The following is a 26810-nucleotide window of genomic DNA, read 5'->3' on the forward strand; positions in this document are numbered from 1 at the left end:
TTTCAACACTTTTTATGGAAGCAGGCGTGTTATTAGGCAGGCAGGTTGGAGGAGTAGAAGTCTTTTTTCTCTGCATCAATTCATACAATTTTCAAGCCTTGATGATGCTAAAAATACAATTGCAAAGCATAGTAAAGAGAATTGTTTATTATAAAAACTACAAGTAGATGATGACCTATCTCCAATGAAGTCAAGGCAATTATTAATTTATAATTGTATTACAAATCCTTTTTCAGTGGCTAGTTTTAATTATTATTGTGTTATCTTGCATTGTATCTTTCGCAATGCTTCTTGCAGATGGTTATGAGGAGAGAATCAGATGGACACCATCAAATGACTGCTTCAAAGCCAAGCTGAAGTTCAAATTGGTGACATTCCTGTGTGAAAGCATCCCATTTGCCATTTTATAGCAATCCTATGTTGAGAGAGAGAGACAGTCCAGTGAAGAAGGTTTTTTTAGGGTGCTAGTTAGTGGTGTGAGAGGTCCCAAGTGAAGAAAGTACAAAGGAATTGAATTGTGTGTTTCCTCTCCTCCTCCTATTGTGTTCATTATTGTGGTGGCCCTGTGTCGGGAGGTATTTTTTAAGCATCATTTCATCATCATTCATCCTCATAGTTCAGAAGGAATCGGCTACTTGAATGCTCAGTGCATTTATTTCCTTTTTAGCATACATCATGTCAACGTGTTTCACCTTAATCATGGAGAAAGTCACTCGATTAACAGTGGGGTGGTAAGGTGGATAAAAGTGTTGTGTGAATACATTTTTGAAAAAGATGTAATTCAGTTTTAATTATGGCTTTGTACCCGTATTGAATATAAATTGCATGAACCATTGCTCGGTAAATATTGTGTTCAGGCATAGTGGCTGATACAAGGCCTATGTTATCTGTTGATAACATATATGCTATTCATGAATGTCTTCCTTACCATGATTATTATGTGCTCTTTCCAGGAATTTTTAATTTATGTTTTTTTTTTTTTAGTTACGGACCTCAGGTAAAATTTAGACCCCTTTTAATTCTGTTGCATATCATCAGACACTGATGTTTTTGGTAGATGTAGTTTTTCTGTTTCAGACACCAAGTTAATTTGTCATGCCCATTGCTCTCTTTGGGCAGTCCAAGTGAAGCATAGAAATTCGTGAAATTTATTTATTGAATTCATCCTCTGATTTTTATTCATTGAAGACATTTTTCAGTGGCGTGTTCATTTGTACATCATGCCTCTTGGGATAATCTGTCGCAGGATATATATGTGGTATTAAATTATAGCTACTGTGTCTGTTGGGAGTTGAATGCTTGCAAGTGAATACAATTTTGCAACCTATGCTCAGGGATTTTTTAAAACCATGTTGCCACTCTGTTGCATGTGGCCATAGCCCTATTGTTAGTGGAGGTTATGGGGCTGAGCTTAAGACTCGACGTACATATATGTATCCAGGGCAGCAATCTCTGCCTTTGCAGTGCATGATCCATGAGCAATATTTGGTCCATTATTGTGAGCGTGTTCTGTGTGCTTGTTTTAGCGTGTGTTTTGGGACAAATATTCAAAAAGTACAAAGAAGCATATTCACATCGTGGAGTAATTGGAATTGTGTATGGTATGATATAACTAGTGTGGGTAAGTTTTACAATACGCTGAGAAGTATCGTGAAGAGGTAATGAAATTTTTTAAGGTTCTTGTCTGGTGCATGGTAAGAATGGACTGGGAGTTGGGCACTCTGAAAATAAGTCAATTATAATCCTTGCTCCCTCCTCCATACTACTCTTGCATAATTTATTTTAAACAATGAATTCGACTGTGGTTTTTTCCTAGTTGGAATGGCATTCCTTTACCCACGCACTAGTTGTTCATGATTTCTCACCATGACGTTCATCTCTCTCCTGTTTGTTTGGAGCTCATATATATCATGTGAGGATGTGTGACCTGTGGACCTTTGATTCCTCCCTTATATTTTGTCAATATTCTGTACATTTCTTTATCTTAATGTATAAAATGTGTATTGTTGAAACTTCTTGTCATAAACTCATAGTAGCCTCTAATGAATATGTTAGAACTTTGTTTATTTTTGATCCTGTGGCTTTTATCAAAGCATTATTTGTTTCTCCTGCAGTTGTTATATTTTTATTCATTCGGGTAAAATATTTATTGGTTGTCATTAATTTTCCTATGCTGAAAATTATCAAAATTAAACTTAAATGGCCAAAAAGGCTAAAAATGAAACTTTATGTTCAAAGTTATGAAATGAGATCTCTAAAAACATCTCTGTTTTTGCAGATATTGGTGGGTTTTAAAATCGCATGTGAACAATTGTGATATTTTGTTTTGAAATTTCAATACCAGCTTTCTTTTCAAGTTAATAAACTGCTTATTGTGAAGAATTCTTTCTAAAAATTCATTGCATATCTACAATTGTGCAGTTGATCTTTAAAAATTTATGTACCAAGAGCATTGTCTTATAAATAAAATAAGTGGCCCTTTTTAACTAAGCTATCGAAGCAATGGCACAGAGAATAATTTGATCCACCTGGAACCCTGAGAAACATTCTTCCTTAATTCAGAGGATAAGTAAAGTCTTTTTGCTCCTTTCAAATGTTTCCCTGAACTCAAATTTATTTTTTGAAGGTGACATTATTTACAATGTGAGTGTCTTCAATTTGGCTGTTTGAAAAACCGTGCTATATTTATTAGAGTTGATTCAGAGGGCATTGGGAATTCAAGGTTAGTAAGCTTTTCACGTTTAAAAATTTCCTGACTTTTGCTGGTTTCAATAAAAATTTCAGAAATTTTAATGGCTTTTCACGGGTGCGTTTTTGCCACTTCACTCCAAGTACCCACATCACGAGGTAAGTTTGAATTCAGTTGTTATAGTTTTGAGACCAGTAGGTAGTAAGGTGATTTTCATCATAAAACAATGTCTTTCTTTCGAGTTTCTACTCCGCAACCCTTAACAACGCGATACAACCATTTTTGTGACCCTGATACAAACAGAAATTCAATTGTGGCAGTGAGGATTGCATCAAAGCATTATTTCCCATTTTTTGAGTTCACTTTCTGCATTTTTCCTAATGTAGGCCCTCCATATTATAATAATGTCTGCCATAAACATTTATACTATTCACAGGCAATACAAAAATCAATGCGGACATTTTATTATGAATATGTATCAAAAATTGTATGTGTAGGAAATAATGCAAAAATGTACTTCATAGCAATCCATTAAAAAATGTGGCCTAAACTATTTTGATATGTAATTCTTAATTTCCTCTTTTAAGTAATCTGTTAGTTACTTAAAAGTTATCTGTTAGTTAATAAGTATATCCTGGAAAAGAATCCAAGTGGTTAACAAACACTAAAGTATGAAGTGAATTTTGGCATCAAGGATGTCAATTGGCATAAGAAATGAAAAATATTATGATTGATATCATAAGATCATTGATACAAAAGAAATGTTGATGTAATTTTATATCTTGGTAATGAGCAGTGGTGATCCGTAACTCTACCATAAAAAAATGTACTTTCTCAGTAGGTGCAAAAAGTGGTGAGAGACCCAATGCTTTTGTCTCCATGTTTACCTTGTTGGCCCAATTACGGTGTGATATTTTTCTCCAAAAATTGCATTGTTGGGAAGTCACATTCTTGCAATATTTGAGTATTTGCAACACAAATAATGTGTGTGTAATTTGTAAATTCACTTTGTTTTGACATGCCTACTTGTAATACATAATTACCAATCTCAATACATACGATTTGTTTGCCCATAATGTCCTAGGTCGCAATATTCTAAATAAAATGGGCAATAACATTAATGCTTATACTAAAGTGTACATATGCACCAAAGAAAATCATGAAGGAAATGTAAAAGCAGTTCACGGAAAAATTGCCAAAGCTGGAAATACTTTCTGGACAGACTTACGAACGAGGATTGTAAGATGTAGGTTAAAATGGCTAGATTATTTACATATACGTATGAAAGTGGTCGCATACTGGGTATTGTCACAAACAATAATTATGTATAGTTTTATTTCACATACCACATATATGCATTAATGATGGTTTTACAAGAGAAAAAAGTGCTCACCAAGAGCCAACCTTCATTATGAATGGTCATTTCCAATTTGTGATTGTTTAGTAAAAAAGTTTACATGGACAATCGAGTTTCTAATACAACTAAGCAGACCTTTTGAAATTAGTTACCTTCCAGTGATAGCCTTCTAAGAATTGAAGCTAGTCCAGCAATGTCTTTCTTGGGAATACCAGTCCGGGAAGAGACATATGTGAGTACTCCTTCAGCTAAGTCATTTTGATGCTCATAGAGCATGACAGCTGCACATGCTATAACTGCGGCTGCTAAGTAAAGGTTATCACATTCCACTCCTAAAAATTTTAACCTGTATGGAGATAGTTGAATATAGTCCAGTTAATGGAGATCAAGAAGGAATAAGATAGAAATGTAGAACATACTAATATCTAGTTCTTAGTCCATGTAGGTCATTCAAACATATTTTCAACCGTCTTACAGTGGATATTTTTTCATGTTATCTAAAATCGGGATAGATTAAAATTTGGGACTGTATTTTCCTCAGTGAAAGAGTTTAAGTAATTAATTGAGCGGTTCATTTTGAAGCCAATATTGTCTATATTTCTTTGTAACTATAGCATAAATTTATCAAGTTAATGACTTGATCAACAACTCAATTGCTGGAATGGCTGGCTGGCTATTTCTATCCCGCTGTCTGTTGCTGGGCTCATTTCATGGGAAACGGAAACATGCTGTTTGTTGCAGAAAATGCAACCTGAGAGATGAGTGGAGTCAACTAGAATGTGATCTCACAATAGCAATCTACTTGAGATAAATAACTCTCCAGAAAAGTAATTAACACTTTTAATTAATTACTTGCATTTACTTGAAGTAATTATGATGAGCTCCAAATATTTCTTGGACAGTCATTGTTTATTACCTTTGACTTCCAGTTGGTCCTCTCTCTCCTGTGGCCATGTAAAATAAATTTGAGTATAACTCGTGATGTAGTAAGAAGGCAATATCCAATATTTGCAAACCCAATTCATGGATTGGCTCAAGCACTTCAATATGATATGTCTCACTCTTCAAAGCTGAGTAGTCTTTCATGAGAATGGTTAATAGGGTTTCAAAATGAACCAGAGGTGGAGATAGAGGAATCTAAAATTAGATTAAAAAATTATAGAATCACTGAAAAAAAGTTTGCACGCATCCCTTTTTCAAATCAATGGTAAGTTTTATTTTAATCAATGACTTCTTAAATATAAAGCCATTTTAATTATAATTTTGAAAAAGATTCTGAAAACAACACCAAAGGAATCACAAGTTCAACTGTACAAAATTATTTTAAAAACCTTAATATCTCGGAAATATAAGAATTACCTTGAAGTCTAATGTCTGAAACACTCTCATTTCTGAGGCAATTATACTCGTAATGGTGAATGAATGTCCAGCATCTGTTAGAAATTGTCGAATTTTCTTCGGACTCAGAACCTGTAAGTATTGACATTAAAGAAAGTATATCAAAAGGCCTTTGCACATCTCACAGTTTTAATGCCAATAGTTTGTGGTCCATAGGCTTAAACTCAAATGTTCACCAACCATACCATGATATTATAAAAGTCTTAATAGAGATTTATTTATTCATTGCACAAAATACATGTACAGTTGAGGACCTCAAATCCGAAAAGCTTGGGACTAAACAGTTTCTGGATTTATGGTTTTTCTGGATTTTGGTCTTCATGGTATATCATTATGTTAACTAATCAATTTATAAATGCCTTCAGGCTCTTTTGCTCGATATGTGAGAACCCTACGTGTCCCTATCTAGGTCGTTAGTGTATGTTCATAGTGTGTGCTAACTCCCTACTCGTCCCAGAACAAGGCTCTGAGAGTGGTGCCACGAGGCGGCTAGTCGAAACACTATGCAGAGGAATTTTCAAACGTTCTGGACTTCTGGTTCTCCTGGTTTCTGGAGTCCGGATTTGAGGTCCTCAACTGAATTGCACATTCGCACGGGCAACTAACCATTACTTATTAAGAAATGATGTGTATACAACACAACATTCACATTTTAAAAGGCTACATACAGATCCTCAGATATTATTATATTTCCATTATCGAAGAGTATTATTCAATACTACAAAAGCACCAACCCCTCTTCTTCACTGACCTTCAGGCTACGAGATCTTCTTTCAATGGCTTCTCATAACAATACTTTCTCTGTAAGTGGCCACTCATACCTAATTAGGTCATCTACCTGAACAACAGCTCCTCCCAGTTATATTCCCGGCTTCTTATAAGAATACTTACTTGTGTGGCCACTACAAGAATAGACAGATTGTGTGAGTAATGGGGAAGTTCCAAGAAGAATAGGAGAGAAGACTTTTGAAAATCTTAGGAAAAAGATGAGACAACTCCTTAGGCCACATCATGAGAGAATATTGTATGATGAAAAAAACACAGAATTGAACAGTCGTATATGATAAACGAATAAAACCTCATTGAATGAACAGAAGGGGTTGCAATGAGGTTTAATAGGGAATGCTGAAACGAATGCCTTTACTTAGGTCAAAAGATTCCAATGGGTTCACCCATTAATCAATACATGGTCACTGGCAATTAAGGGCCTTCCAGGTAATTGAAGTAAGAATCCAGTTTCCACTGAAAAAATCTACCACCACCATAATTCAAACCTTGGTTGAGACCAAGAATTGGGTACATGCATCACCAATCCTTAATAATATTTCAATTTTAGTCTTTCATAAAAAAATGAATTCTCATATAAATTCGTTGCCAAACTAAATGATACTCAATATTGTCATATGTAAGCTATCCTAAATGTATTTTAAATAACTAGATCAGTTGTATGCTGGTTAAATGTTTGACAGATTTAATTATTTAAAACTTTATTTAGGTTCAGGCATATGCTTCAAACAAACAAATGTAATATAATATTACCTGGTAATGAGAAGCAAACTTTGATGACAACTGCATGCATGACAGCAACCTTAACAGGGTTTGATTCTGTACTCTAGAAATAACTTTGGACCACATTTTATAATTCTGCTTGGCTCCTGGTTTTTTGAACACATTCTCATGAAGGGTCGTGAAATGACGCGTCATAAACCTAAGGCAAAATGTGGACATAAATGAGCAAAAATGAAAGAAATATTCTACCACAGCCAGACTTATGATGAATTAATTTTAAGTAAAACATACCGGTCAAAAATTTCTACGGTAAGATACCGCACTTCAGGAGGCTGCTCAAGCTTGTCACTAATGAGAAATGTTAACTGAATGACAGACTGAGGAATTGCAAGAAATGGTAATGTACTTTTCCATAACCTGTCTGAAGTTGGCGATTTACTTAGAATTTTCAGATGAATTAGCCAATCGTCGAGTATATTTCCTAAAATACAAGATAATCATGCTGTATTCGTTGATTTCCAATGAAATAGTTGCAAGGAAGTGCCATGCTTACTTAAGCATCTTGAATCCCAGTTTCTGAAAACTCTGGTAAAAGTCGGCTCCTCTGGAGACGCGAATATTTTATCTTGCTCCATATTTTTTCCATGGAACTAGTGCTCACAGAAAAAAGTGAAATGAACATGAAATGCTGTCGAGTAGCAAACCTTGCACTCCTCATTTAGGACAGCCCAATTCAAAACTTTGGCGCCTTCCACGTTTACTTTTGTTTCCCTAGTTTCTCAAATTGTCACAAGAGGGCAATAGCAGCGAAACAATGGAATTAAGAATAGACCACGGAAGAATGGACGTAATGAGTTGGGGTGGTAAGGCGGTTAGGGATAGTGTTATTGGGCGATCGCTTAATAAATAAAACTTATAATAAGTTCGCTGCCGAGGATGACATTTTGTGAATCATATTATCAGTGAGAAAAATGATAGTCGTTACGTTGTTTCATTCAGTTGTGTTAAATGTTGAATGAACTTGTTTCAACTCTCGAAGATTAGTAAGCCCCTATTTTTGGACTTATCCTTCTGAAGGCGGTCTCAGGACCAAGTTTTTAAATTGATTGAATAATAGTCATATACATACCGTCCAGAATGTCTTCAGTTTCTAGGAATAACATTTTCCGTATGAAATATTGGACGTTTCTGAAACAGAAACCGGCAGATCTGAAAAATACTACCTGTCTTCTTCGGAGGAATGTATCGAATATGCCATCTACCAGGACCAGTGTTAACCTAGATTCGGTAAGTGATGACAGTAAATATGTATGAATTATGTCCTTCAAAGTCGTCTCATTTTCTATTTCTATCCTTAGGTCATGTCCGTAACTAGAAGATTCATGCACAGGACTCAAGTTCAATGTGCCGCGGGAGCTGGTGCTGGAAAAGGCAAAGGGCCCGTTACGTGGAAAAGTTTCACTATTACAGCTGTTGTTGGTGGAAGTCTCCTAGCATATATGCTCTATTTAAGAAAAGAGAAAGAATTAGGTAAGGCAATTTTTTTATGATGTGTAATCCCATGAGATATCAATTACAGCACGAATTGAACAGCTGTAGTAGAAACTTGATTGTTTTACAGCTATCGAAAAGGAGAGAAAAAGAATGCTTGGAAAAGCCAAAATCGGTGGGCGATTTGACTTAGTGAGCCATAATGGTAAGCCCACCAAAAGCGAAGATTTTTTGGGCCAGTGGGTTCTAATGTACTTCGGTTTTACTCATTGCCCAGATGTGTGTCCTGATGAGCTTGAAAAAATGGCTGAAGCCGTGGAAATCCTCAGTAAGTGTCTCTCGTGTTTTTTATCTCACAAGGTGTGACATATACCCTGATATTGTGTATATTATGACTTACTATTCATGGTAACACCAAATTCTATGTAGTCTGTAAAAGCTTAAGAACTCTCACTTCTTTCCTCATGGACTTGCCTTGCAAATGCATTGTTGATAATAATAATAATGTCGTCTTTATTTCACGAGTGAATTTAGGTTTAGATATGTAGTCCTTTCTTACTATTAACTTGTTTGACAATCACAGACATACATGCCCTAGATGGTGACCCAGGCAGGATTCGAACCCGCAATCTCGAGGATAGAAGCCGGGGACTTTACCCCAGCGCCACCGAGGCCGGCAAAAATGATCCTTGATATATTTATTAATGAACACACTCATATTTACCTCCTGTGACAATGTCTCGTCATTTGGGGATATTTTAGTTCCATTAGTTTCCATTGCTATTCGCTTTTTTCTGGGAAATAACCTGTAATTTTCGTTCAATGAATATATTGACGATGTTTTTCGGTTGTGCCCCACACACTAATTGGGTTTGTTGCCCTGATATTGTGATGATGAGGATGATTAAATAGGTCAGCAAACACAGTAAGGGCATAGGGTGCCCCCGAAAAACATCAATAGCTTAATGACCCATGATTGCTTCCATGAAGTATTTGACCTATTTTGAATATGTGATTTGTTTATTTTTTCAGGCAAGAAAGAATCTGGATTCACCGGCACTATTCAACCATTATTCATAACAGTTGACCCTGTTAGAGACACAGTTGATGTTGTTGGAAAATATGTTAAAGAGTTTTCTTCTAAGATAATAGGTTTGACAGGATCCATAGAGGACGTTGAGAGGGCTTGCAAGGCATATAGGGTTTATTTCAGTGCAGGAACCCACGATGATGATGACGATTACATTGTAAGTTTTGATGTATCCCTTCCAATTGTAGTTGTCTAAGATAAATTTATTCCTTAAAATATATATTAGTATTACTTACAATACTATTATTATGAAGAATGAGTTTAGCTCAAGGCCTTAAAATTTGTTTGCTCTTGATGAAAATTTCTGATATAACTTTGGGTGTTATTTTCAGTGAAGAATTTATATGTATGTCCTGGCATCTTATTTTTCATTATGATGCAACATTAGTGCTTTAAGCTGTGAATTAGGCAAGGCTTTATTCTCCCACACCGATAATTTGACAGTTATTTTAGGCGAGGATGCTCTGGAATATTTTGTCTTTGCTAATGGATACCACTTGCCTTCTTCACAACTGAAGAGTTCATCAATTGAGCATCACCGACCGGCGGAGCACATCAATTGACGTGCTCTGCCGGTCGGACGGGGGCGCCTTTCTCCGCCTCCGTATGTGACTAATATCCACTTCCGAGTTTTCCAATCATGTGCATGGCCTTCAGCAAGCTTCCTTCTTTTGACCCGTGTGCGCCGTTTGAAAATAGCTGTATTTGAATGGAAGTTATGGCACGAAAACCACTCTCTATTTTTATTTCTTATTTTATCAGCCAATTCTAACGACGTTCAAGAAAATCGGGCCCGCATTGAATGTGTTAATGAGTAACTGATTTTGGTGGATCAGAGCAGAATGCATGCGAATACAGGAACCATATTTTAACAAGTTCTATATTTTGTTCGTGGATTTGTACGACTTGGGTGGTAACCCAGCATTTTGAACTTCATTCTCGCATTCATGTATTTAGACATTAACTTTTGCATATCAATGTAATGTGTAATGTGGCCTTAAATTAAAAAAAAGAAATTTTCAGAGTATTTCAAGCGGAATATTGACAACAAATTCTAGTGTCTCGAAAGTCTGATTTGAAAGTTTCAGCTAGGTATTTTCTCAGATGCTATTTTTTTATAATTGAGTAACAGGCAAATATAAACAAAAGGCTACATAGTAGACCCTTAAAATTTCAAGACAATGACATAAGTTTTAAGGAAGTTATCTGCCACCAAAAAAGTTAAAATATGACTGTTGAAGAGGGAGGTTGCATCCAAATAGAATGTACTCTCGCTAATACGAACAACGTTATTACGAAGTTCTCGTTATTACGAAGGAAAGCGTTGATCCTGCCAAAAATGCGTATCCTAGCTATAGGAAAAGAAACATTATTACGAAATTTTCGTTTTTACGAAATCACGAACCTCAGTCCCAGTCCCGGTGGTTACAAAATGAACTTTACGATGTTCCACGCATACGCACTGGCATTTAGGTGGATATTCACTACGCTAAGTTTTAATAATCGCGCCACGCCTAAGCTCTCCTCGTGTACTGTGACCAAGAGCGTTAGTTATGGTTTTTCTTTCACCATGCACGCAATGTCATATAATAAGCTTCATTCCTGGGGATTCGTGGTGACCGACTCATTGCAGCACGTAAATTTGATATACAGTTAGTCCTCTTCATACGCACATTCGATTTACGAACTTTCAGAGATACCAGCATTCAAAAATTTCAAATTTCGTATTTGGCACCTTTTGATTTGGCCGTTGCTACACGGTGCGGCGTAGAAGAACTCGAACTCTATGCATAATCCTAACAAGGTATCATTGAATCCGGTGTGAAGTTAGGAATTGTTCAGCGTTTCGCCCGTCCGTCCTTGCTGCAGAGAGCAATTTTATTGGCTCCGGCTGCATTACACGGCCAGATAGATCAGGTCGTCACAATCGTGAGTTAGCGCACAATTGTGATGCAGTGTTGCATTCCTTAGGATAACCGTACTCCTCAATACCTTGCATGGCCGGCGAGAGTTGTCCGATAACGACACAATAGGTGAGGCGGATAGCCTTACGCCAGCACGGTTTACAGCCAATCGCTGTTCCCCAAACACACCTCACACCATCGCCTACTCATACAACAATGTCAAATGCATAGAGAGCACCAAAATAAGCCTGATTCACTAAAACATGCACTTTCTTCGAATTACCAAAACAAGTGATTCTTCCTCTGGGCCCTTCACGCTCGTCGTCCCTTCCGGCTCTTTTCTTCTCGGAGCCCTTTGTAGGTGTTTCCCTTTCTTACCTGGCAACGCTGCCCCGAACTAGACCATTCTGCCTGTAATCGGACAGCTCTCGGCGGCCGGACCGTAGGTTTATCAACTTAGGAACAAGGTATTGGAAGCTATCTAGTTCGTATATTGGACTTTATGTATTCGAGAAGATATAGACCCTTGATTACTTCATGCCGCATTATTCTGTTGAGAAATTGAAACGAATTTTCCAGTTTACTTATATTTCCTCGTGACTTAATCGCGTTTATCATGTACGGTTTTTTTCGACGATTCCTAAAAGAAACGTTCATAATAACTTCGTTCTTACGAATCTCCGGTTTTTCGGTCCCGTGAACTTCGTATTAACGAGTCTACTGTGCATACTATAAAACTCATTTCCAACCCCTGTATGACTGACTGATTCATACAAATGTTTGGGGTGAACAAGTTGAGATACAACAAAAAGTCATAAAAGCGGCCTGCTATAAAACCATCTGGAACATTTGGAAAAATTGTTGAAACACTAATTTTTGTGTATTACCTATTGCCAATTGTCTCTATGCTTCTACTTTTTGGGGGTCAAAAAAATTGATTAGTCAAAAATGTCATTTTTCGAATCTAGAGCACATAATACGCTGAGAAACCAATTTTCAAACCGATTGGAGCACTTTTTGGCCAAATTGTGCAATATCACTATTTTGTGCATTTTTTCTGGACAATGGAAGGAGATGCAGTGTTGCATCGTAGTGTTATAATGGAGGGAGATATGGTGTTGCATCATAGGGTTCATCAAAAATTTTAAGAACTAGCCGAGTGATCAGGGAAGGCCTGTGGCCTTTTCTAGGGGTTTGGAAGGTTAAATCCCCCCAAAAAGTATAAGTGAGTTCTCGTAAACCTTTCATACCTTTTGTCAGCTATAGCTGTGACAGGGAAGGGAAGTGACCGCTGAGGTAGCAATTGTTGGATGCATTCAGGCCCGGCCTGAGACCCAGCTTAGCGAGACCTTAGGACAATTCCTCGGCAATGAAGCCCGACTTACTTATGATCTTCCTCACTTCAGGAATCCATGTGAAGTGGTTGTATTGTCAATGGTTTTTGTAATGATACATTTTGTTGCATACTACAATTTTTTTTGTTATTTGAAACGAATTCTTCATTTTTTTTCTGCTCGTGAGCAATTTTTAAACTAAACTTTAGTGTTAAAAATAAGGAACTTCTGGACTTAAAGTCTTAGTACCTTGTTTTCAATAAGGATTTAAGGTTAATAACGGACCTTTAACAGTGCAGATTGTTTGGGATATGTTTTTCTTTTCTCTTGGAGATTCCAAAAAGTTATAAAATTCATTAAGAAAATGCAATTACTTTGCATGTCAAAAATAACTCTTCTCCAGAAGTTAATTACGGCTTTAATCGTTGGTGTTCTAAAGCTATTGGTGAACATGCTGATGTGATAATATTGTTTACCAATTGCAGACATGAAAATTTCAATGACTTTAAAAGGAGGAAAATGACATTATCAAAAACATTTTTGCATTTCTCAACACATTCACTGCCAATTTGCATGACCTTTCTAGTTTGATACAGGCAGGGTTCCCACTCAACCGTGAAAACCTAAAAACCGTGAATAAGCCGTGAATTTCGTCTACTGTGAAAAAACCTGGAAATAGCCGTGAATTTCATCATAAAACCTTCAAATCTCTCAAACTTATAGAAAAAGAACTACAATTGACAGATCAAAAGAAAAAACGATGTTTCAATCATGTTTCAAGGCCGAGCCACATACAGACACTGTCCACCCATTTATCTGCACACGTATATTCGAAGTGCAATAATTGGTCCTTGTGCAATAGCACTTTCATTGCTACGTGTGAATTCACGGTGCCTGCCGCGGTTGATAAATTTTTAGTTAACGTGCGGGCGGTGATTGTTACGTCATCAATATTTCTGCCTAAAATGGCTTATCAACAGACCGTGAATTTGACGATATTTAGACTGTGAAAACCGGGAAAAAACCGTGAATTTTATACTTTAGCTAGAGTGGGAACCCTGACAGGGAGCTCTAGTTAACTTCATTAAGCTGCTCTAATCATAACTACAGCAGAAGCTTGTTTTAGTATGTTTTATAGTGATTCGTGATTTAGTGAGTATGTTTGATAGTTATAATCGTGTTATAATAAGCAATCTGCAGTGTAATATGTAAAAAATAATATGTATGTAGTGAGGCCTTGCCAATGTATTATGTATATGGTATATCACTTCAGAGGAGTGTATAACAAGTTAATGTGAATTCTGCTCCATTCTTCTGGGCATTTGGTTAACTTGAAAGTAAATGGGGCTCTCCCATTTTATTGATAATAGGAGAGATAACTCAGAAAGCAGGTGTGCGATGTTTATTCCGCCAGCCACTAAACATCTAAGCATCACAAATACAATACACGAAATTGCACAGATTAAATATCTTGGCCTAACTCTGCTGAGTGACTATCTGACTCTAGGGTACGGAATCCTTATGAAAGATCCGCAACATTAAGGTTATGTCAGCTTTGTGCAGGGAGAAGGCTCACATGCACTATGCATGCCAGATTCCCAGTCATCAGTTGGGGACAGTGTTGAGAACCAGCCGAGGCCACATCCTGGACTTGGCACTACTCCAGAGCTGGCTAGAGATCTCACCATGCCCTCATGTAATTTATGGCAGTAGTATTAGTCAACTACTGGGTATAATGTGATACATGCCATGTCTATGTTATGAATAGTGAGTGTATTCCTTAGTATCCATGGCTTGTCTAAGTCATCGCACTGACTCCAAACCTGCTCGTTGACGTGACTACAACAGCTTCATAGTATTCAAATCAGGCCGTGATGCTCACTAAATCTTTTCATCACTTGGTAATCAATGTTGTTTTCCACTCCTTATTTCTTGAAGCAAAATTCCTGGTCGTCAATCACTAATTAATGGTGTATAAATCTACGGTGTTAACACAGTGCCATCTCAGGCACGAAAAATGTCGAGTGGTTAGGTGATTATTTCATTGAATACCTGTAGCCTTCCATGGCATATCTTTCATGATGCCGGTGTTTTGTTGTTCTTTTTATTACTTCCCAATGCTGTGGGTGGAAGGATGATTAGCATCGAGCTAATAAGACGACAGCAGAGAGTGACAGCATGGATAAAGGGTGGAGTTAAGTTGGATTTGTGCTGGATTTGCGTGTGTTTAATTAGTCAGAAAATGGAAAAGAATATGGTCAACAGCTGTCCATACTAGGTATATCCTCACCTCCATTGATTGAGTTGTTTTTTTCTGTCCCTTCTGCTCCTATGTGAATTCAGCTTATATCATTAACGAAACAAAATACATACATATAATCACAGCAGCATCATATCTTGGAAATAATGTTTTTGGACCCGTGAACAAAATTCAATATAAAGCACGAGTGCAAAAGTGATGTCTTCATATATTAATTTCACTAGAGTATCTTGCATCTCTATATCTCACCACCTAAACTTTCTCCTTTATCTGCCATTGAAGATACTGCAAAATGTGTAAATGTGGTCGTAAATAAGTGATACAGGTAGAACATCCTTTGTCCATTTTTTGATAAGCACTTTATGGATTATCTGCCTATGCTTCCCCCTCTTTCCACCCCATTCTTTTTCTCTGAAGGATACTACACCCTTATCATCATGTTTTTTCCCACAAACAGAAATTTTTTTCTTGCTCAAAATTTTAACGTATACTTGTTTATCTTGTTTGATATTTCACTAATAGTGTATATTGTATATTTTTTGAATTGCAAACGTTTATTTACCGTTTTTTAATGTTTGCATTGATGCTATCGAGGGGTTAGGTGGAAGAGGGGACTTATTAGTCTCAATCTCACCAGGATAAAGACATCTCGTTCTTGTTCGGTTGTGGCCAGTTGATGTAAAGAACGTTATAAGTCAAATTATTTGAGGTGTCGCTGAATGAAATACAGAACTCATTCTCTCTTCTAGTTATTTCTTTCATCATCTTCAAGTTGTTTCTTTTATGCGCTGTTTGTTCTCACTAATTTGTTTTCAGGTATTTCAACCTTTCATTATTCTTTTTCAGGTGGATCACACAATTATTATCTACCTCATAAATCCTGATGGAGAGTTTGTAGATTATTATGGACAAAACAGAAATGCACAAGATATTTCAAACAGTGTTATGGTTCATGCTGCCAAGTACGATCGTGACCATTCTTCTTTCTTCGGAAGCGTATTATCATGAGTCTTAGGAATGCTTTCAGTCTTGTAATTGAAGTTTTTTTTAACGTGTTTGAAGTTTTGTTGTGCTGATGGATATGAGAGCAGGTGTGAAAAGGAAGGTATTTGCTTTTAGATTTAGGTTTTATTGCATTTTTTTAAAACGTTAGTTATTTACCATCATATAGCATTCTTACATGCAAAAAGTTGATGCATTTATAGTTTGTGGAGTGGTAAGTTGGCTTTAATTTGAACAGTACTTAAAGCTGTTTAGTCTATTTTGTAATATGCTAATAAAATATATTAGCTAAGGCCATTGATTGGTGTCAAGGGGTTATTCATGCATTTGGAATGTAGCTTCGTGACTGTTGGTGTCATGGTTATTGCTATATGTCCAGGCTTGATAATGCTCTAAGAGTTTGTGCCTTTTGAAGTCACATTTGTTAAAAAATATTATTTGGGTTTTATGTTGGAAATCTAACTCTAAGAGATTAGTACAACTAATGACATGAGACTGAATGAACTATGAAAAATTGTGTTGCAAACTACCATGTCAAAAAGTATCAATGCAAATGAGTTATGTACAAGTGTATTGGAAAAAGAAAAATTATGGTGTATTGTAATTTCCAGTGCTTTCTTATTTTAGTATGCTTGTTCTTTCATGTGATTTGTGGCTGCTAATTTAAAAAAAAGAATTATACGTATAGGTATCCCAATGACTGGTACAATTATTTGTGTCTTTTATGATAATACCTACTTTTTCCTTTGTTTAAATCCTCATCATCTCAATAGAATAATGCCATTGATAGGTAAATATGATAAAATTTTTGCTTCTATGACATTTTTTTCACCTCCACTTCCTTGATTTTTCTTCATTCACTAACCTGTTTGATCATCTGCGGTGTCTTATGGTGCATATTGTTGCATATTACTTCTTGGAGAATTTCTCCATTTTGAGTTCTTATTCCTCATGTTTGTATCATAAAAATAATATTCTAATTATTTTGTAGCCCTGTTAAAAAGTATTTACATAGTGTGAACTTGTACTTTTAGTATAGCTTTATTTTTATTTACATACTTAAGTTATGCTGAAAATTTACCGTATAAGCGTGTGTAAGAGGCACACCTTTTCTCCCAGAAATTGCAGCCAAAAATGGGGGTGCGCCTCTTACACAAACTTCTTATCTTCCCCCTCCCCTTCACCGGTCGCAAGTCCAAGGGGAACTGAGTAGCCTTGGTTTTCAGCATGAGTCTGTCATCTGACATCCTTGGTCAAAAACAAGCGGCAGGGAGGGGAGTTTCTCCCTTAGTGACGTATTTTTAAAATGCTCCTGTTTGATTTTCTTGCAGCCCCCCCCCCCCCCCCTTGTCACGTCGGTACCCCAGAGGTGAACATGGAAAAGATCGCGCGGAGTTTTTCCCTCCGGAGGGCGCGCTAAATTTACTGTCTCGAGTATCCTGCGGCATTTATACTGCAAATAGTAATCGCTTATCAAACGTAGGGAAATGCGTGATTTTGAAGGACGTACGTGGTTAATAGTCAACATCTGTCTTGCCGAGCAATTTCCATTACACTGAGGACCTGATTTTTCAAAAATCATCTTCAGACGCTAATATGAGGATTTTTGCAACTGAAAATGATATTGGTGTCAAAACCTGCGGTCTAAAAAATTCGAACGAGAGTGTTCATTGTTGGACTAAATGGTGGATAGAAGAAATCGGAAATGCTTTTAAGTGAAGAGCGCCAAGGGGAAGGAGCGCGTTCCCTCCCCTCCGTATTTCAGGCTACGAGTATATGAGCGAAGGAGCAAGAGAAGAACACGTCCGATCTTGCATGTGACGTCGTTGCCTTCAAAGAGAAGGGGCGAAGGCGCAGCAATATGTTATATACGCAGTTTGCGTTACCTGAAGTTTCCAGTCCGTCTCGTCTTGTTTGAATGCGCTTATGCTACGCTTCTTTCTTCCGAAATTGTGCTGTTTGGACTATGTTGAATATTAGTAGCCTTGTTTTAATTCTAAATCTTTGTGTCAATCAATTAGAGCTTAAAAAACTTAGATGCTGTCAGATATACGTCGCGTTAGGTGTCATTCTTTTTAGAACCTCGTGCGTGCCATACAATTGCTGAAAGATATCGAGATATCTTCAAGCTCAGTAGGTGACTCACCTAGCATTCGGCCTCCAGAAACCGGGGGAATTGAACCTGGTAGACCGAAAAAGGTCAGTTAGTGAGATGGGGTAGGGATGAAACACGTTTCCATTGTTCCCCTGTAACTTGATATTTTTCCTATTTTCCTGTGGGGTCTCGGAAAGGAAAAAAAACGGCAGAGGCATTGGCTGATGGAGGGCCGAGTGTGGTTCCGTTAAATCTACGACATCGTTATTATCCTACGGTGCTGAGATTACCCTAATTGTGGTCCATTCTCTTGGGAAGGTTCATACTATGTGCCTGTCGTGTTTTGCCTTAAAATTTTCCACGGCTGCAATTCTATTTCAATACCCCTGCGAGAGCTTTTAAACAAAACTGCTCGTGAGTAGGACTAGCATCGTAGAGCAACGGCGTGTGCAAAGAGAGGATCGGAACTCTTTCTACTCCCTCTTACGCCGCTACTACCGCCGCAGTTATCAAAATTTCCTCTTTCAATTCGTATTGAAAGAGGAAATTTCGATAGCTGTCGAAATTCCAGGCATACGTCTGCAGCACCGCACAATAGGATAAAAAAATGCCGCAAAATTTTTTTTCTTTACAGCTTCGATGCTCAAAATAGAGGTGCGCCTCTTACACACGCTTATACGGTATTTTTCATGGAGAAGACTTGACAACTGGGAAGTGAAATAGGGGTAGGCGTATCTCTGGATAAGTTTTACCTTTTATAGTGCGACACATCAGTTTCCACAGTTAAAAAGAAGGGGTTAAGGCTAAAAATAATATTACTCTAGTATTTTATTTCAAATCATCTCCAATAATCCTAATTTTAACATCCTATTTTTTATGATAGACATTTTATATCACAATCATAACACATAGGAGTTACATACGTTGTGAAGGCGTAAACATAAGATAATGATAGTGATCTAAATACAGTACACTCCTGATTATCCGGGCTAATGATGGGGAGAGATGGCACAAATAATCGGAAAACACGGATAACCCAATCTTTCTCTTAACAGTGTTGTAATGTTCATAATTTACGTAAAACAAACAATTAAAGATTGCAGAAAATTTTGAGCGAGAGTGAAAATCATGCATGGATAATCCACAACACGGATATACCGCAGCCGGATAATTGGTAGTCTGCTGTATTGTTCTCTAGATACTACTTGAAATTTTGTTGTAACTTCACACAGGCTAAAGGCCAAATCATATGTAGCACGTGAAAACATATCTAATGGGAATCGTACGAAACTGCCTGCAGTCTCAGGCTTGCTTCATAACCATAATTATACATCATTATCCTTTTCATCATACATATCAATCTATCTACGTAGTGTTATAGAAAGAATAACAGGCTCATCCAGTTGGTTACTCATTTGTCTGATTTAAATTTTGTCTTATGTTTTACATTATTGCCTATGTTTGCGTTGTGCTGACACTTTTAGAACATCAAATAGTTCAACATTATATGAGCAACAGAGACTAGAAAGCGCTCATATTTTTTGTCATTAATAATTTAAATTACTAAGTAAGGGAAATTGGGTATAAAAATGGAGCAATTGCAATACCAAATACTGTATCTTAGTAACATCGCTCTAATAGCCAGAGTATAAGACATCATATCAATCAGCACTCATCAGCTGAAGTCAATTAGTAGCACTTTTCCAGCAAAATTTAGGTGCTGGATCCCAATAGTATCCTTCTATACCTCATAATCTTTCTCTATCCATGCCTAACCAGAAATTCATCTTTAATTATCCCTGGTGCACGCGAGTTCGATCCCCACCATCCTTCTAGTGGATAGTGACTCCATATCATGGATGTGTATTCTTGTTTCATGCAGGGATGGATTGAGATCATTATTTTGGGGGAGGGAGAGGCTTCATTACCTTCCCTGGTGCTTTAGTGTTATGCAGTACCTCTAGGCAAAAATGCATCAGGTCTGATATGTGTAGATAAATGGCTTATACATATCCATCAATAATTTTTAAACATTGTTCATTAAGCTGGTGAAATGAAACCATTCCTTGGGGAGAGACCTTAAAAGTTAAAATCTTTTAAAATTCCAATAAAATAACACTGGGAGCAGCCACTTCCCTGTCCCCCAACCTCCTCACTCCGCCACTGGTAGTACAGGTTACTATCGAGGGATTTTTGGATTGCCTACTTGTGCAGATGGTTTATAATTGTTTACCATCGGATCTGCCATATTTTATTGGCGGAAAGTTGTAGTTCTCAATGTTTCATAGGAAGGATGTATCTTTTTTATCTATATTTTTTCAATGTGGAATGACACTATGGGTGTATCTATTTCATATACATATTGTGAGGTGCAGCTTGTGAAATGTAAAGTGAAAAACTTTTTGGCAAATGCATGATCATAATTTGCTACAAAATTAGTTTGGCTTGATCCTGGCCAAAATCTCATATTTATTACTGATTTGTATTCTTTTTATTTTTATTTGTGAGATTATATTTTGAGGCATGGCTAGGTGGTTTTTTGAAAAAAGTTCTTTATACGTTGAAGGGAAGCTAATTCATTTTGTGATGGAAATAAATTATTCTAAGCTCTTGTGACATTGCAGCTTGTGGGCTTTGGAGCCTTATCCTGTAAAGATTGCTTATTTTGGCCGCTGTACTTTCTAAAAGAATAAAAGGACAGTCCATGTATCCTAGGAATTGTTTCCCTATAAATAATTACCCTAGAGTGCGTATGAAAGTACAGATTTTTTTTCCTCTAATCGTTTAGCCTAAAATACTTGATGTAATGTTTTTTTATCATAGGATTCGAAGAAACATCTTCAAGTAGTGTTCTATGATTCTGAGGAAAGCAATAAATGGTCTTCCAATTGAGACATTGAATAGTCATTTCACTCTTTGCAAAATTTTCTATCGACTTCCGTTGTCTTCTTGTAGGAACTATTTACAAGGTGGATGAACTTGCAGGCCTCTGCTTTAAGTACACCAGTTTATTACCATTTTAAGTACCATGCAGCATGAGAAAAGGTCTGAATAAGAGGAGAAAATTGTCGGGATAATATATTACCCATAGCAGGATGCTGAAGCATTGAGGAGTCAGGGGAAAAGTCATGAACGGAGGCTTCCTGTGGTGTCGCAGCAACAAGACTGAGGTCAGCACTACAGCACCACCCTATCATTGTGACCTAGAATCAAAGTAGTGGAGCCATACTTTAGAATGGGCCCTGTTCTATGGCAAGGTATAAAATCCACCCTATCGGCCACGCCATTTAACTCTTTTGCGCTGAACCTCAGGTGAAGCCGATGGGCATTTTCATACACACAAGACCTAACTTCAGGTAAAGCTGTTGTGGATTTTTCAATGTAAACGACTGGACATTGGCACTAGCTGATGCGAGGGAAGGGAAGTGACCGCTGAGGTAGCAATTGTTGGATGCATTCAGATTAGCGAGACTGTAGGGCCACTCCTCTGCAACTAAGTCCGACCCCCCCACTCATTCATTAGCATCCTCACCTCAGGAATTCGTTGCAAAGTGGTTATATTGTCAATGGTTTTTACAATGATATATTTTCTTGCCTATACACTTTGTTAATACTTTGAAATGAATTCTTCGTTTTGCTCTGAAGCAATTTTTAAATGAAATTTTAGCGTTAAAAATAAGGAACTTCTGGGCTTACAGTCTTAGGACCTTGTGTTCACTAACTTAGTAGTAATTAACGCTAGAAATCTACTTAAAACTCCACAGTGCTTAAAAAATGTTAGTAATTCTTTTAGAAGAGTAAATTATTGAAAATCAAATGCAGTATTTGGTTTCAGAAAAAACACTGGTTACATAATAAGTTGACCATGGATTCATACTAAGATAAGGTTAGAGGGTCAAGTCCAGTGGCCAGGGTAAGGGACAGGTACCCAGTTGAGTTGGGTCCCAAATTGGAGGGATGAAAACACCAGGGTAACTCCAGCTCGGAAAGTGCTCCGTACAGAGAGATTTCAAATATTCTTTTGCTACTCGAAGCACGGAAAATGTTTTCCTATTGTAGGCGCTGACAGGAAAGGGTTCAAGAGGGAGTTTTTATAATCCTCCGTCTTATTGCTTCCTCCAGTCAGCATCCCTTGATGGATGTATCAGGTAGATCCAGTGAATACCTTTTGTTAGATGAATTAGGTCTTCAGCAAGATTTTATAAGTTCCCGTATTGTTTTCCCTCAAGTGGTATCTCACTTATCTCTATTGTCTGCCATAAAAATGCAGCTGTCCTTCAAGAGTGTACTTCTTAACCCCAGTATGTATTTAAAAATGTGAAAAATCCCAGGCCTTTATCTTAATCTAAAATAATCTTAAACAAAGAAAAAATTAAAACCCATGCACAGAACTCAAAGCTTAGCAGATGGACTAACTTGGAGAGCCTTTCCTGAGCTCCTGCACACTCATATCTAATTATGTAGATAGTGTAATAAAACCTTAAAATGTTTCATACATTTTCCAACTTCCATGGTGATCATGATTAAAATGTTGCAGTACCTAATGCATACAAGATAAATATGCATGCATTTAAGAGTATATTTATAAATAATCAGAGCGGTATCTTTTTAGATAGATAGCGGTATCAGGACCATGAATTATTATTTTCATGAATGTCGAGGAAAACAGCAAATCTGGAAAAAATCTGTTTTAAAAGTGAAATAGAGATATTTTCCCAAATTTCCCTTAAATATTGGTATATCATTGATTTTCGAACATTCAGTGCTTTGATGATAGCCATTTTGACACCTCCATTATTTTTTCATTAGCACAATGAACTTAAAACCTTGGATAAATCAGGCCTCTTACATTTAGTCATCCCTAGATAATTACCAAGGGCATCCACTTCCTACCATGCATCCATCCGTGCACAAGGACCTACAGTCTGGCCACCGAGAGTTGTCTGATGACATTTAGAAGGGTCTAAATCGGGGTGGGGGGTAAGGTTGCCAGGTAAGAAAGGGAAACGCCTGGAAGGCACAACGAGCGTGAAGGACCCAAAGGTAGAATTCCCTGCTTTGGTGATTTGCAGAAAGGGCTTGTTTTGGTGGCTCAGGATTGTTTCAGTACTTCATATGAATGTGACAACATCGTATGACTAGGTGAGGGTTTGAGGTGTGTTTAGGGGACACCGATTGGCTGTAAACCATGCTGGCACAGGGTTCTCCGCCCCTCCTTTTGAACTTCCATCAGACAACTCTCGCCGGCTGGGCTGTATAGCAGTGGCAACTCAAAGGCTGTAAAGTTGTGTAAATTGATTGCACCCTGATTGGAAGGGATTGTTGATCCTGTACAACGTGCGTAACCTGGTCCAGCCCATGAAGGGAGAACTAGGCTACTGGGGGGCAAGGAAGGTAATGAAAGGGGAGAGGCTAGGCCTATTTGTTCAATAGACTGCCAACCTGGCTAAGTTGTTAAATTCTCGGTGCAGTTGTGCAGAGTTTGTAATATGCCAATATCTTATATATTGTCCATGGTTTGAGTGCCCACAATGTTTTCCTGTCTCTCCATTCTTCTTTGTCCTCTATGGCACGGTTCATATGATTTTAGTCAGCACACTAAATATTTTCTGCAGTTACATTCGCTATCTTTCGATTTAGTGGTGTAATTTTGCTGTCTTTAACCAGTGCATCGTATTTTACATTCAAAATTGTAAAAATCTGAAGATATGTATTCAATCCGGTCATGTTGGACCATCTCTACAAAGAGCATGGAAGAGAAATGAGCGATGAATTATCTCGAACGACCCACAACTGGACTCAAGACATGGGCACGTATCATGAAATTTAAGTAAATGGGCAATTTAAGAGAAAATACAATCCTGACACATAAGTGAAGTTGGAGTGGTTTTCTGGATGCTAAGTAAGGAATAAGTTGTAGTTTTCCATTCATGCTCCTCTAATCTGAGAATATACCCAGAATATGACGAAGGAGTTTTTATTCAAAATGTTGGCATCATTACTAAACATCACCTCGTGCAAAGCCCAAGAAATGATTTTGCAACTTAGGATACATCCACACTAATGCTAAGCTGAACAAAGGGCAAAGTAAACTTGTGATCTACAAAATCCAGTGTGCCAGACGAAGATAATAGGATTGAGAGGACCTTCAAAGATTGCCTAAAAGGAGGACGTTCACGCAGATGGCTGGATAGATAATCATCACAACAGGTGGTGGGATCACCACGTGCTCTGGCTGAAATGGACATGTTCACTGCCGCTTCGGTCATAATGACCGAAGAATGAATCACATTTTTGGCCTCTCATAGCATGCTGTTGGTCACAGCTACTTCAGTGCCACACATATGACGTGATTGACAATGTGCGCATAGCCAAATGCACGCATAAACTCAAATGGAAAGCTTCCAAGTATTAAAGCGAAAGGAAAAAGGAAAAATACTATGGTGCAATGTGTGAATTCGTCTAGAAATCCGCGTTAGGGTGCATATTAATGGGTGTGAGCTAAGTATAATTGTGCATGAGGATAGGAATTAAGTATTGCTTTTTTTTGAGGGCAACAACAACAATACCCAAGTACTTGAGACTTAAATCAGGGATTTAGTGAAACGAAAGTAAAGAGGATACATGGATGATTTCCTGATGGCTTAGAAGATAGGAAAGTGTTCTACCAAGACAGACAAAAATGTATTCAACATACCCTATTGTTCCTGAAAAAAAATCATATTAACCATATGTGGGCCAATATTAGTAGACCAATAGCCTCTCCTGTTTGGTTCTGGTGTTACTAATGATATTACCAATATCACCTTGTATGAGTGTTATCAGTCAGGACTCCTCAACATCATCTTTCATTCTTATTTTCACCTTTATACAAGTAAATATTAGAATACTCATTGGAATCACTGCTAATTGAATATTTTAGCAAAATCCTGCAGCCATTCTTTGTGAGGTATAAAATTGAGCTCTCCTCCAAATCTGCTTTGTTGGTATCTTTAGGGCACATGACATATCTCGGAAGCTCTTCAGCCCAAAGCCCAAGTTGCTTGCAGATGCTCACAATTGGTTTTTCTCTGTGAAAAAAAATCAAGGTTACTTTGAAAATACGTATGTAATATAATCAGCAAATTAGTATACAAATCTCTTGAACCTTTTTCACTCCATTGGAATCCCCTTTCACCTCTGATTTAACGTATACTTCACCAGTGGCAGTTCTATGAACTTGCTAAAAGGGGGGCTACTGGGCAATAGGGCAGTTTCCTTCATCAAAAAAAACGAAAGGCATTGATTGCGATTCATTACCCACCATTAGTGTATTCATAATATACAAATTATTTGGTTTTAGAAATCCTAGTTTAGACGAGTGGCAATGGTCAACTTTAACTGCATTTGAAAAAGGCTAGATTGGCGCCCATGCGATGCCACTCCACGTGACGTCACAGGGACCTAGTTTCTATACGAGTAGATAGGAGTTATACATCGTCTGAGATTACCAATGCATGCATGAGGCACAGAGCTCAGGGAAACGTCTCGTAATAATTACCTATTAAAACTGCTCATGGTCGGAAAGTTTCCTTCGCTTGATAAGGTATTAATAATCCTTATTTAAGGCAAGCGCTACCTGGTAGCAGGGTACTCTGCTACCTGCTAGCATCCTGCGTCGTATCAGTGCTCAAGCCTTGCCTCAAGGTCACCTCACCGGGTGGCAGCGGGAACCAGAAATACATCACACGGACTTTTCCCATCGTTCCTACTTAGCCGTCGTGTTTTCGTGCACTTGAAAATTTTCACTTTTCGTTTAATCGCGAAAATTAGATATCATCATTCGAAAATCTAAAAGTGTGAAGTCTGTACTATAGGAGTGATAATCTTTCGATTTAGGCAATAAAAAAATAATAGGAAACCACCCTATTTCTAGAGTAGGAGATACCCCCCAAGGAGCGTCCTGAAAAATATTGAGTTTGCTTTGGTGTATTGTAATTGTAATTCTGCATTAACCAAACCATAAAAATTGCCTAGCCTAACCTTCAGCCGATCAAAAACATCATAAACATTTTAGACAAGGATATACTGAAAGGCTATTGGAAACGTGCTCAGAGGATGGAAAACATTCTTAAATTTGCAAGTTAAAGCTACTGTTGCACTCTTGATAGTTTGAGAATTAATATTTCTCATGTGTCATTCTTATTTCTCATGAGTTGATTTCATCACTTCTAGCTTCAGAACGTCTTTTACCAACTTTTGCGTGTACAAAATAGTCAGTTACCAATTGTCACGGTTACAAGATATCGTGGTTACGAACTGCTTACGTAGAATAAAAATTTAGAATTTACAACAACCCATCTTCCAAAGAATGCCGAAAAACAAACCTCAAAAATAACCTAAGTGCTTAAATTTTGTCCATGGGCTGTTTGGAATTTAATCAACAAACAAACATGTAAATATTTCATTATGCATATGGAAAATGCACCGGAGGATCATGAAAAAAATGCAGTCATCTGGCCACCTTCTTTCATGATCCCTTGGTTGCTGGTAGGGACTCTTTAATGTTCAACAGACTTGTTAGCAATTTGTTTTTCCACCCCCTGATGTGGTGCACTCTCACCCCTTTGGCCCTAACTTGCAGTTACTGGGGGAAATGAGGCCCTCCCATTTGCATATACCTCTGCAAGGATGCCTCTACT

General features: G+C 37.5%; 4 protein-coding genes across 11 annotated transcripts in view; 2 read left to right on the forward strand and 2 right to left on the reverse strand.

Moving 5' to 3' along the window:
- LOC124163298 (protein AF-10-like) overlaps positions 1-2382 on the forward strand; it is a 53340-nt gene extending 50958 nt beyond the window's left edge. For all 7 annotated transcript variants that reach the window (XM_046540103.1, XM_046540104.1, XM_046540105.1 and 4 more), the window contains exon 13: positions 298-2382. In XM_046540103.1, the coding sequence (XP_046396059.1) occupies positions 298-357 (60 nt within the window). In that variant the 3' untranslated portion in view covers positions 358-2382. The remainder of the gene's footprint in view (positions 1-297) is intronic.
- Positions 1-21300, reverse strand: LOC124163300 (cyclin N-terminal domain-containing protein 1-like). 2 transcript variants are annotated; one of them, XM_046540112.1, is made up of 7 exons: positions 7507-7715; positions 7245-7434; positions 6984-7152; positions 5406-5516; positions 4963-5183; positions 4199-4392; positions 1-107 (listed from the first exon to the last, which is right to left on the reverse strand). In XM_046540112.1, exons 1-7 carry the CDS (start codon positions 7586-7588, stop codon positions 76-78), a joined length of 999 nt encoding a protein of 332 aa, XP_046396068.1. In that variant the 5' UTR covers positions 7589-7715; the 3' UTR covers positions 1-75. The 2 variants fall into 2 exon arrangements, with proteins under 2 accessions (XP_046396068.1, XP_046396069.1); XM_046540113.1 differs by lacking the exons at positions 7245-7434; positions 7507-7715 and adding an exon at positions 21215-21300.
- Positions 7813-16731, forward strand: LOC124163301 (protein SCO1 homolog, mitochondrial). The gene is made up of 5 exons (XM_046540114.1): positions 7813-8240; positions 8312-8483; positions 8575-8772; positions 9477-9691; positions 15879-16731. The coding sequence occupies exons 1-5, from the start codon at positions 8091-8093 to the stop codon at positions 16038-16040; spliced, it is 897 nt and encodes a 298-aa protein (XP_046396070.1). The 5' UTR covers positions 7813-8090; the 3' UTR covers positions 16041-16731.
- Positions 18765-26810, reverse strand: part of LOC124163299 (methylenetetrahydrofolate reductase) — a 16670-nt gene continuing 8624 nt past the window's right edge. Inside the window, exon 5 of the mRNA XM_046540111.1 lies at positions 18765-25199. Within this exon, the coding sequence (XP_046396067.1) occupies positions 24971-25199 (229 nt within the window). The 3' untranslated portion in view covers positions 18765-24970. The remainder of the gene's footprint in view (positions 25200-26810) is intronic.

Source organism: Ischnura elegans, chromosome 8 (assembly GCF_921293095.1).
Source record: "Ischnura elegans chromosome 8, ioIscEleg1.1, whole genome shotgun sequence".
Taxonomy (NCBI): Eukaryota; Metazoa; Arthropoda; class Insecta; order Odonata; family Coenagrionidae; genus Ischnura; species Ischnura elegans.